The 12,742-nt window shown below is 38.7% G+C and overlaps 1 protein-coding gene across 2 annotated transcripts in view; it reads left to right on the forward strand.

Moving 5' to 3' along the window:
- CASTOR2 (cytosolic arginine sensor for mTORC1 subunit 2) overlaps positions 1-12,742 on the forward strand; it is a 196,375-nt gene that overhangs the window by 170,239 nt on the left and 13,394 nt on the right. For both annotated transcript variants that reach the window (XM_073665154.1, XM_073665155.1), the window contains exons 6-8: positions 2,204-2,314; positions 3,598-3,680; positions 7,940-8,034. In XM_073665154.1, coding sequence (XP_073521255.1) covers positions 2,204-2,314; positions 3,598-3,680; positions 7,940-8,034 — 289 coding nt within the window. The remainder of the gene's footprint in view (positions 1-2,203; positions 2,315-3,597; positions 3,681-7,939; positions 8,035-12,742) is intronic.

The following is a 12,742-nucleotide window of genomic DNA, read 5'->3' on the forward strand; positions in this document are numbered from 1 at the left end:
AGTTTCTACAGAGCTACCATTCTCTGAAGCTTGGATCTCTGTGGAGATATACGATTCCCAAACATTCAATGCAACACCTCCACCCCTCTTGTTAAGCCTGATTTTTATAATTAAGTTGTAGCCTTCAAGGTTTGTATTCCAATCATGTGTATCATCCCACCAAGTTTCAGTGATGCCTATGACATCATATTTTTTTTCCTGTGTTGGCAGTTCCAATACTCTTTGTTGGTTTCCCATGCTCTGTGCACTTGTATAGACACATTTTAGTTTGTAGTCAGTTTCTCTTGCTCCTCTGTTTTCATTCAGAATTTGTTGTTAACTGCATACTTTTTCCTGGCCATATAAGTAAATTGGCAACAAATGTAACAGTATGACAGTGAACACCACAAACATACAAAGCCTAATTCTCTTTGGAAAGATACAAAAATTACAGTTGTAGTAGTCCGATAGTCCTTTCAGCAATTTTTTGGACTGTAAGAGGCCATAAAGTAGCCACTAGAGGCATATGCTAGTATAAGGAGAACAATACGTGTTCTATGCAGAACTGATTCACTGGCTTCAAATAATACTCCTGTGCCTCCATACCTGCAAGAGTGGCCTCAAAGACAATACTTGTACATATGTCCTATAAAGGTATATGGTCGTAATAATGAATGGGTCCCTGCCTCAAGACCTCCCTTTGTCACCCAAGCAGACTTCTTTGAATAACTGTCATGTAATACTTTTTCCCCGACAGCCGTTTCCTCTTGCAAAATCAGCAGTTTTCAGGGACGCTGAGAACCAGGCTTTTAATGAAGGATACATATTTGGCTTGTAAGCAGCCACTCTCCGCTATGATCAGTGTGGTGTACTGACAGATGTTGTGTGATAAAATATCTTGTGCATACTTGTAGGTAAATGTTCTTTGTTTCATAAATGTATGAGATCCATTGTTGGATACCAGTGAAAAGTCTTTGCTGTATAGTTTGATCAGGATTACAATCTTATTACTCCAAATGAACAATAAAATTACATTACGTAATTTTTTTCTTTCGCAATCCCATTCCTACTTCCCATGTAGAAATATGATTTGCAGTTTTCTTTTTCTGCTTTAAAACTGCTTAGATGTTCACAAAAATTAACTTCTAAAGGGATTGGCAACCTGCCAAGTTAAACTAAAGCAGCTACAAAAATGAAAATGACAGCGAGAACTGTAATGAGTAAATTGTCTAATAAAGAAATAAAAACCCTGAAATATAAGCCTGTTTTCCAAAAGGCAGCAGAAGGCGTTTAATGACAATAATGGCAATTATTTTATGAAACATTGAGGTTTTAGGTGTAATGAGCACAACTTGCGGATGGACCGTAGAACACTTCTTGGTGTTTATCCACACATTCCACTATTTCCTTCAGACTAAGATAGAAATAGAATACAGAACAGTTGGGACTACAACCTTCTCATATTAATGAGTTATCAACTAAGAAAAATATTTTAAAAGTGGGCCTGAAACTGCAGACGAGTACGAATTTTTTTTTCTTAATTTTAGCACCACTATAGGCCCACTTTTTAAATTTTTTCTAGGAATGGACATCCCCTTTCATATCTGAAAGGCAGATGCCCTATTTTGAGCAACACTAGATATTGGAAGGAAAAGACATATGCTAAAGAGATATGATTTTCCACCTAGATCAGGGGTCTCCAACCAGCTTGGAAGCCATGTGTGACTATCCGCTATGTGGTTCCTTAGCTTTTGGCATATGCAGATAGTGTTGTGCACCTTTCCTCTGACATCTGCCATTGGGGAGAGTGCTTACAGTCATACACATTAGATGGTCAACCAATACTGCTGAAATTACAAGTTTTATATCTGATATTTAACTGATGTTTATGGTCCACCTTTTATACATCTAGTCATATATGATTATAAGTGTATATTCCCCACAAACAAACTTTTCTAAATGGGTTTATACATTTTGTAGCTCTACCAGTCGTGACCTGTGTCTAATAATTTTTAAGCAGTTAAAGGTTTGTCAATTGTAATAAATTTCCAGTGATGTAAATGATTGTCCCTGAAAGTGCACCTAGTATTGATCAGGATTATATTTCTAACTTGCAGTGTATCATTAGATTTGCTATGAGCACTAGAGAGTACTGGATCAGAAGTATACTTTTTGTATGCTTGTGTAATCTCTTTAATCATGTCACTTACCATTTGTGTTACAGAGTAAAAGATTTGGTGGTGGGCAGTGAGGAATCTGGTCATATCCGCTTCTTCTCCTTTTCCCTCATTGAGGGCTACATTTCCTTGGTGATGGATGTACAAACGCAGCAGAGGTAAGGCATTAAAGAAACATTTCCATGAACTTTTGTTTGCCTACACATGTGTATGTAGTGTAATATGTGTTAATATACTCACTTATCGGCGTCTTCTCCGGTATCCAGCGCCGTTTTGCTCCTCGTCTCAGTGATGTGACCGCTCTTCAGAATTTCTGGGTCATGCTGCGCTCTGTGTGACCCAGAAGTGACTCTTACAATTTAGGTCAACGAACATCAGAGGGATGCTCCACAAGCTTACATTGTAAAAGAGACTTCCGGCTCAAGCATAGAGGGAGAGTCTGAAGTGCGGTGACATCACTGAGACAATGAGCATAACGGCGCTGGATACCGGAGAAGGCGGAGGTAGATGAGTATATACGATGAGCATAACGGTGCTGGATACCGGAGAAGGCGGAGGTAGATGAGTATATTAATACATACGTATTACACTATATACACACGTTTAAGCAAAGCAAAAGTTTGTGAGTGCTCCTTTAAAGTCAGTTGCACACCCTTCAGTACATTACATAAGGCTCTATAATGTAATGACTTTAAGTCATGGCATTGGTTCAATATAAGAACACAAACAATTAAATTACAGAATAATATTGAAGAAGTAACGTTTCTCCTTGCGGAGAGCGACATGCTAAGCACGTCAAGGTGAGGAGACTTTTTGAGCCGCAGTGCTCCTCTGCGAAATATTCAGATTGTCTCTTCAGAGAGGAAGAGAACTAGAACTCTAGTGCCACCTATTGGAAGTAGCAATCCTAAAAGTCAATATTGACCCTTTAATGAGCTTTGCCACATGACTTAATAATACAAATTTTTGTTTCTTATTAAAATATTTCTGGTTAAAGTTTAATTTCAGGCAAAATGTGTATAACATGGCTAATTCAGGGAACCCTTATTGTCCTTTTCTACATCTTAGCAGTGTGTGCTAGCCATGACCACATGATAACTGAACAGCTTTGCCATGAATCACTTGATAGTTTGTAAATACTTATGATGCCAAATGTAACAGTCAAAGAGTAATTCGATTGTTACTGGTTTTCATGACTCCTACCAGTGGTTAGAATGTGACAGTAGGACACACAGGTGACAGTGAGACACACAGATTGCATACCTCTACTGCATGAGATGCTTCGACCATCGTATGATCATCTTGGCAGCAGTGCTGCCCAGGTTTCCAGGTGTTCTTTCATTCACATTCCAGTTTCTTTCAGGAGTTATAACTTCTTGAACCACCCTTTAAGAGAAACCTCAAAAACAAAGTTTGTCTCATGTTTCTTGCATTTTTCTAGGTTTCCTAATAATTTGCTGTTTACAAGTGCGTCGGGCGAGCTTTGGAAGATGGTTCGTATAGGCGGACAACCTCTAGGTTTTGGTATGTGTAATAAATGAATTTATTAGTACTATATAAATGGTTACAGAGCTTTTTTTTGGTGAAGGTGTGTAGCAAGACCGTGGTAGAGCAAGGCTCCCGAAAGCTGAGAACAAGGTTGATGTTTTAGTTTAAAAGCCTCCATTTCACAATAACAAATCACAATACATGCTTATGCAAAATATCATTTGTCTTTTTAAAATCTTTCTGGAGCAGTTTATTCCATTTACAGTCCTCTCTTTAGTTCTTTAACCCCTCAACGACTGTCGTAACGCATTTTCGCAGAGGTCATTAAGGGTACTTATTCCACAGCGCCGTGAAAATGCAACGCTGAGGAACAAGTAAATATCGTCGCCTTGCGGCGGCGATTCCTGCGGGTGTCGGCTGTGTGTGACAGCTGACACCCTGCAGTATCGGCCCTGGCCGGTCTCAGTGCCGATCAGGGCCGATTAACCCCTTAAATACCGCTGTCAATTGTGACATCGGTATTTAAGTTGTTACAAGGTTAGTAACCATTGGACCCCCGCGATGAGAATCCCGGGTCCTGATGGTTACCATGGTACCCTGAGATCATGTGATGATCTCAGGGTACGGTGGCCTTTGAGCTCCAGCAATGAGCGGGATCTCACAGGCAGAGTCAGTGTGTCAGACATGACTCACTGACAGGTCTCATGCACTGCAGTACAGAGGTACTGCAGTGTATGAGATCAGCAATAAAAGTGACAATCACACATGTCTCACAGTGGGACTTAGTGAATAAGTAAAAAAAAGTTAAAATATGTAAAAAAAAAAAAAAAAAAACACAAAGTGCACACAAATCAATAAAATCCATTTCGCCGCTCAAAAGACCATGTTTGTGATAAAACAAAACTAAACTAAAAAAACTTACACATAATTGATATTGACGCATCTGGAACGACCCGCTCTATAAAATTGTCACGTTATTTAGTCCATTTGGCAAATGCCGTAAAAATAAAAAATAAACACGCTTTTTCATCATACTGAGAAGTGAATAAATAGCGATCAAAAAGTCGCACATAAAAAAAATTATGTAAATAAAAACGCCAAACCGTCCCGCAAAAAACAAGCCCTAATATGGCTCATTCGTTAAAAAAAATAAAAAAGTTACAGCTCTCAGAATGTGACGATGCAAAATCAAGTTTTTGTAAAATACTGTTTTTAGTCTGTAAAAATAGCAAAACATAAAAAAAATATATAAATCTGGTATCCCTGTAATCGTACCAACCCAACAAATTGGTCTTATCACTTTTACCGCACAGCGAAAGGTGCAAAAAATAAAAGCAATAACTGAATTGCTGTTTTTTGTTCATTCTGTGTCTGAAAAATCTGAATAAACAGCAATCAAAAATTACTATGTGCCCCAAAATAGTAGCAAAAAAATCTGCAACTCGTCAATCAAAAAATAAGCCCTCATACTGCTGTGTTCACCAAAAAATAGAAAAGTTACAGCTCTCAGAATAGGGCGGCGAAAATAACTACTTTTTCTAAAAAAAAAAAAAGATTTTTTTACTGTGCGATAGCAGCAAAGCCTAAAGAAGCCATATAAATCTGGTACCGCTGTAATTGCACCAACCCGAAGAATAAATCCACCTTACCACTTATACCACACGGTGAAACGCAAAAAAATAAAAGCAAGAACTATTCTGGTACTGCTGTCTATTTCTTCATTCTGCCTCCAAAAAAATCGAAATAAGGCTCGGCTCACATTTATCCTGCGCTCTCCCCCGAGCGCTTACACTGGGGTTTCTGACGTGTGGCCTAACAGTAATTTCTGATGACATATGGGACATCATCGCATTCGGGAGAAATAGCATAACAAATTGTGGGGTTTGTTTTCTTCTATTATCCATTGCAAAGATTACAAATGTAGGGCTAAAACTACATTTTCTTGAAAAAAAATGAAAATGTTCAGTATGACCACCTAATGTTATTAAATTCTGTGTAGTACCTGTTGGTTCAAAATGCTCACTATACCCCTTGATAAAATCCTTGAGGAGTGTAGTTTCCAAAATGGGGCAACTTGTGCCTAAACAGTGGAAAACCCTAACATCAGGGGCTCTCCAAACGCGACATGACACCCCCAGACCATTCCATCAAAGTCTGCGTTCCAAACGTCACTCCTTCCTTTCCAAGCCCTGCCGTGCCGTGCGCCCAAACAATAGTTTTCCCCTACATATAGAGTATGTCCGTACTCAGGAGCAATTGCACAACAAAATTTGGGGTCCATTTTCTCCTATTACCCTTGTGAAAATAAAAAAATTGGGGCTAAAAGTACATTTTTGTGGAAAACAATTTAATTTCTTAATTTCACAGCTCTGCGTTATAATCTTCTGTGAAGCATCTGGCGGTTCAAGGTGTTCACCACACATCTAGATAAGTTCCCAGAGGGGTCTAGTTTCCAAAATGGGGTCACTTGTGGGGGGTTTCCACTGTTTAGGCACATCAGAAGCTCCCCAAACACGACATGGCGTCCGCTAATCATTTAAAGCAAATTTTACATTGAAAAAGTCAAATGGCGCTCCTCCCCTTCCGAACCCTGCCGTGCGCCCAAACAGTGGTTTTTCCCCACATATGGGGCATCAGCTTACTGAGGAGGAATTTCACAACAAATGTTATGGGGCAATTTCTCTTGTTACCCTCATGAAAATGCAAAATTGGGGGCTGAAAAACATTTTTGTGGAAAAAATGTGAAAATTTTATTTTTACCGCTCAATGTAATGACATGGCGTCCACTAATTATTCAAGCAAATTTTACATTCAAAAAGTCAAATGGCGCTCCTTCCCTTCCCAAACCCTGCCGTGCACCCAAACCATGGTTTTTCCCCACATATGGGGTATCGGCTTGCTCAGGAGGAATTACACAACAAATGTTGTGGCCCATTTTCTCTAGTTACCCTTGTGAAAATAAAAAAATTGGGTCTGAAGTAAACATTTTGTGAAAAAAAGTTAAAATGTTCATTTTCTCCTTCCACGTTCCTTCAGTTCCTGTGGAGCATGTGAAAGGTTAATAAACTTCTTGAATGTGGTTTTGAGCACCTTGAGGGTGCAGTTTTTAGAATGGTGTCACTTTTTGGTATTTTCTGTCATATAGATCCCTCAAAGTGACTTCAAATGTGATGTGGTACCTAAAAAAATGGTGTTGTAAATTTTGTTGGAAAAATGAGAAATCGCTGGTCAACTTTTAACCTTTATAACTTCCCAACCCAAAAAAAATTGGTTCCAAAATTGTGCTGATGTAAAGTAGACATATGGGATATGTTATTTATTAACTATTTTGTGTGACATCTTTCTCTGATTTAAGGGCATGAAAATTCAAAGTTTGAAAATTGCTAAATTTTCTAAATTTTAGACAAATTTCCGTCTTTTTCACAAGTCAACGCGAGTCTTATCAAAGAAATTTTACCACTATCATGAAGTACAATATGTCACGAAAAAAACATTCTCAGAATCAGTTGGATCTGTTGAAGCGTTCCAGAGGTATTACCTCATAAAGTGACAGTGGTCAGAATTGTAAAAATGGGCCTGGTCATTAAGAACATAATTGGCTCCATCCTTAAGGGATTATACTGACTGCCAGCTCCACAGACTACTCTATGCACAATGTGCTCTGGTGGACAATTCTGTCATCGATTGATCCATCCAAAGGGATAGGAATCGGGGAAACCTCACCAGAAAGATTAAGAAGGAGGGAACAAGTATCTGAACTATCCACAATGCATTTATTGTGAATTTGTATTGTGAGCCGGAAGGTTCATGGTATAGACAATGGCATGTCCATGACATTGCCTCAGAGAGAACCTCAGAATTGGCTCAAAATAGGGAGGGAAGGTAAGACTGATTTTTTACATAGAATATTAGGTGCATTTCACACTCTGTTCTTACAAAAAAGCAAAGAAAATGGCAATTTCTTTAGGAAATACCCTATGAGTGCCTTCTTTTATTTCTACTTTATTTAAGTATGTATATAAATCAGTGTCAAGAAAGGTTTTAATAAAGGCTCACCTTTTGTAAGTTGTGCGAAAAATAGTCAAGGTATTGTGTGTCTGCGGCTGTTTAGACTGATGACCATTCAATAAAGGATTTGTTCTTCTATAGACAATCAGATGATTTGGTCCTGTAACGATAAACCATCATAGATGTCTATTTGCTTCTGCTGAAAGCCATCCAACTATTCTGCTTTGGAAATTACAGTACAAACACACAATAATTCTTAACGTCATTTTCATCATTTCTTGTTTCAGATGAATGCGGGATTGTTGCCCAAATCTCAGAACCTTTAGCTGCTGCAGACATCCCAGCATATTATATCAGTACCTTTAAGTTTGATCATGCACTGGTAAGTTTACTTCATTGCTGGAGCACTTGTTTTTTTGGGTAACAATATTATGTATATGTGATATAAGTGATATAATTAATTTGATTAGATGCTGGTTTTAAAGGGTTGTCTCATAAAGAACCTTTGAGATTGAAGTTGTCCCCTGCAGCCAGATGATTGCTACTTTTCTTCATCTCTTGACTCAGATTAATAGAGGAAGGTGGGCTTCCATTATGACAATGACACATCCTAGCAGAGCATATGTAGAGGGTTTGTATAGGTTTTTGCTGTGGACGAAAAGCTCAATTGCAAATAACAATTATCATTAGAATTTGAACATTTCTTATCAATTCTAATGATGATTTCCCAATGTAAATACACAAAAATGGTCAATTATAGAAGTATTGTTTATGAAAGCATAAAAATATTGTTTGCCATGTAAATGATTATTATAGGACTCTTCCTATAGAACTAACTTGCTATTGTGATAATCCTAAACCTGTAGAATGGACATTTACCAGATTTGTAGAAGGATATGTGCTATGACCTGAGTAATTTACTCTTATTATATACATGATTTGTTTAACCTTTACATATATTACTGTGTGTAGTATTAGTATAGTATAGAACAGTGTTATAGGATGACTTTTTGGCAGAATGTATTAAACTCCACACAGACACGTGAAAACTAATTGGCTCCATTTGGATACTGCACTTTACCAATTAATCTGGATCATTACCTTCAGACCCATGATCACAAAGCACATGAGGAAAGTGGCATTTACAGTTCAGGTGCCTGGCAAAGCAATTATGTTTTGGCTGTAGTATCTGCAAAGATTTTTTTATATATATACGGTATTTATTGTAATGAGATCTAATTCAAAATGATTTATTATTTCTGCCTGAAGTTTGGTATTTCTCAAAGTGTGCCTCCAATTACGTATGAACAAGTCTCATATGTAATGCTATAATATGCTTTAATGTGCTAGAATATGCTATCTGCTGTGAATCAGAGTTAGAGAGCACGGGCAGTCCAACGTGACTTATTATGCACCCGGATCAATAGCAGATGATCATGGGATCCTCTTGTTTGTGTGGCAGCATTGTTTTTTTTACATATTTTACCTCTGCTCATTCAAGGCCATGCCAAGAAGAGCTGACACAGCGATGTTCCTCACAGCGATGTTCCAGAACAGAACATTTAAATACAGGGCTGGGGTAGTGAAGTGAAATTTTGCCCCAGGTGAAGTAAATGTTAGCTTTACCTATGTGCTTATTTCTCTTTTTCTCCCTTACTCTAGTGCACATGAACCCCCTTTTATCACGATCCTAAAATTGTATGGACCCCAGCACCGCTGCACAAAAACAGACCTTAGACCAGATTCCCCAAATACTAAATAATCCCAAACCAGACCCTCTAAATCAGGGGTGAGGAACCTTCTTTCTGCCAAGGGCCATTTGGATATTTAAGCCACCCTTCGGGGGCCGTACAAATTGTGTGCTAACTACGCCCTCAAAGTAAGTCTTGACGCCTGCACAGGTGTCAGAACGTAATCTTTCATTGCAGGTGCCTCAGTGTTCAGCAGTGAACATTGCATGTGCGTGCTCGCAGAGCAAGAGGAAATTGAAAGGTCGGTGGCCATCAAAACACAGATGCCAAACCAAGCACTGTGGTCTCCAGGAATCTACCTGGGGACCAGATAAAAGGTCATTTCAGGCTGTAAATGGCCCATGGGCCTGCGGTTCCACACCCCTGCTCTAAATAAACACATATTCCATATCCCATAAATAATTACAGACCTTATACCCCCTTGTAGAGTCCCCTGACCAGACTACCTAAACAAAATACATATTCCTAACCTGACCACCTAAACAAATACACATTCCATATCCTCTAAATGACAAACCCTATACCCCCTTAGTAAAGACCCTCGACCAGACTCCCTAAACAAATACAAATTCCAAACCTGAACACCTAATTAAATATGGTGTTTCCAATAACCCCTGAACTAATACATATCACTTATCAACTGACCTCAGTAAAGATGTTCAGATGGACATTGTTTGCAGGTACTAGGGACTACAGGAACATAAAGAAGTGGTGCCAAAGGAATTTTTCTGCTCTTCCAGCCGTCTGGGCACTCTTACTTTTTTCCATGAGGCATTCAGGAAGAGTAGTATAGGGTATCTTCAATCTCTTGGTCATTAAATACAAAATTCTGCAAAAAAGCAGCTACATGTCTTGTAAGTATTCTATTCCTGGACAGCAACATCAATAAGGTGCACTTTTTTACGGATAGTCCATCACCCCTTTGACCTTGGATTCATCGACTCTACACATTGTGCGTACTCCAGTCTGCTACATCTATTCTGAACTATTATGGTTTTTGCTGAAATAAAACAAACCTATAAAAGGGAACTTTCTTTCTTTCTTGCTTTTTTCTTTAAGTCTGTCAATACACCAAGCCTTAAACTGTGTTTATTATCTCCAAAGTCATTGAAATCTGTGAGCGGACTAATCGACAGTGTCCATGTTATTCATTAGTTAGAACTGCCACGTCAACATGAATGATTTGAATTGTGGTGTATGTAATGTGGCTATTAGTCATTTATATAGGCATAGCTACATTAAACAGGTTTAGTGTTAAGCTGGCCATAGGCATTTTCTTTTTTCTTTTTCAAAAGGCACCTTTTATTACAATTGCTCTAATTTCACAACAATTGCATATCATTAAGAGTGTGCTAAAAGGTCCATGATTAAACAGTGATTTTGTGGACTAAAAAACCATGAACGTTCCAAGACTTTTCACTGATGTTGAAATGTAAGGTCGTTCTCATTCATAGGAGACTGGAGCGAATAAATGTGTATTCTTCGACATAGAAATTTCTTATTAATGCTATTACTGGGCAGCACGGTGGCTCAATGGTTAGCACTGTTGCCTTGCAGTGCTGGGGTCCTGGTTCAAATCCCACCAAGTACAACATCTGCAAGGAGTTTGTATGTTCTCCCCGTGTTTGCGTGGGTTTCCTCCCACACTGACATCCTGATAGGGAATCTAGATTGTGAGCCCCAATGGGGACAGTGCCCATAATGTCTGTAAAGCTCTGTGGAATTAATCGCGCTATATAAGTAAGGAAAATAAATAAGTAAAAATATTACTAACCAAGTGCTCTAAACACTTAGTGCTGAGATCATATGAATTTAATATTTTTTTCTAACCATATTTCTCTTGAGTTGAAGAAAACACAATTCAAAGAGCAAAGCATATTGTAATACATATGCAAAAAATCTGTCTTCTAGAATGAAAAAAACTAATCATCCTTGACGAGCTTTTAAAGAGCTTTGAGCCATGACTATTGTTTTCCGCCAAAATTATGCAAGAGTACACATGTATCTCATACATCCAACCAGAACCTTACATTGTACTGAAGAAAAGCAACAGCTTCAAAACATCTCTGTGCACAGATACATTTCTCTGGTTTGGCCGATATCTCTAGTCATGTTTCAAAAGTGCTTGGACAACCCCTTCTGAAATGCTTTAGTCCCCTGAGTAAATGTATCTAAAAAAAAACCCTTAAATTTGCCACCCACGTCGGCATTGTTCCATCAATGTCAACTTCTGGTCTCTTGGCACTCGCATGATATTAACTGCATTGCATAACAATAAGCAGCTTCTAATGCACTGCTTCGCGTAGCCAAAACTAGGACATTAGTTGAGTGTGAGAGAATCAGCCCATCAGTGGCCTCTGATTGGCTGCAGCGCTCATATGGTACATAGCAACATTACGCAAACATAAGGAGACCCTGTGCGGGAAAGGAGTATAAGTTTGGGAGTTGTTTTTTTTAAATTTTACACAGATGGACCACAGCATTTGAGAAAAGGTTTGTCCAAATAGTGGACAACCCCTTTAAGTAAAGCTGCCCATGCTCATTAAGTAGCTGGCAGGCGAACTATTATTTGTCTGACCCCTCTCCATACACATGAGCACTTGGCTTGACCAAGTGTTTTTGTGTTTCCTATGAGAGAGATGCTGCCAGAATGGTCTGGCAGTGGCTTATCTAGCCACCAAACAAAATGATCAGGCAATTGAAATTCAACTGCCTGATTCATACATTCCCCTACATAATCTTTCAAAGAAGAATTGGGAGTTCTCCATACACATTAGATCCCGCTTAAATAATCATCAGATGACTTTTACTTCGTGTGTTAAGAGCCACTTATACTGTATGTGACACAAAAGAGAGAACTTTTTTTAAAGGAGAGCTATACAGAATGTGTTTTTGTATTACAATATTTATTGTGCTGTGTATTGAGGTTTCTTAAAGACGCAATCCAGATACAGCAGGAGAAAAAAAATCTTTAATTGATAATATGATCTCTATGCTAAGCAATAATGGTACTAAGCGCACTATAGAAACTGTTGTCTTCTGCCCTGGGGAGAGCTGCAGTGCTGATTACATCCATACCTGCATTTTTGTTTGATTGTTATGCAAATGAGTTGCATGTGCAGTGGGCGGGCGCTGCACTTACAGCTCTGTTGCCTCTCTTCCCTATGTCCTGCTCGCTGCCTGTCTCCCATCAATGATTAACAGTCACTCTTGTTTCCGAGATCTGCTGCTTCTTCCGCCCGAAATCTAGTGCAAGCGCTGTCATTCCCCGAGACGGTGAATGCATAGTAAAGTCCTGATGTGCTAGAGTGTCAGTGTCTGGCTCGATCTGCATAGTTT

The sequence above is a fragment of the Phyllobates terribilis genome, unplaced genomic scaffold (genome assembly GCF_046119375.1).
Source record: "Phyllobates terribilis strain yellow unplaced genomic scaffold, ASM4611937v1 Scaffold_2__4_contigs__length_985480577, whole genome shotgun sequence".
Taxonomy (NCBI): Eukaryota; Metazoa; Chordata; class Amphibia; order Anura; family Dendrobatidae; genus Phyllobates; species Phyllobates terribilis.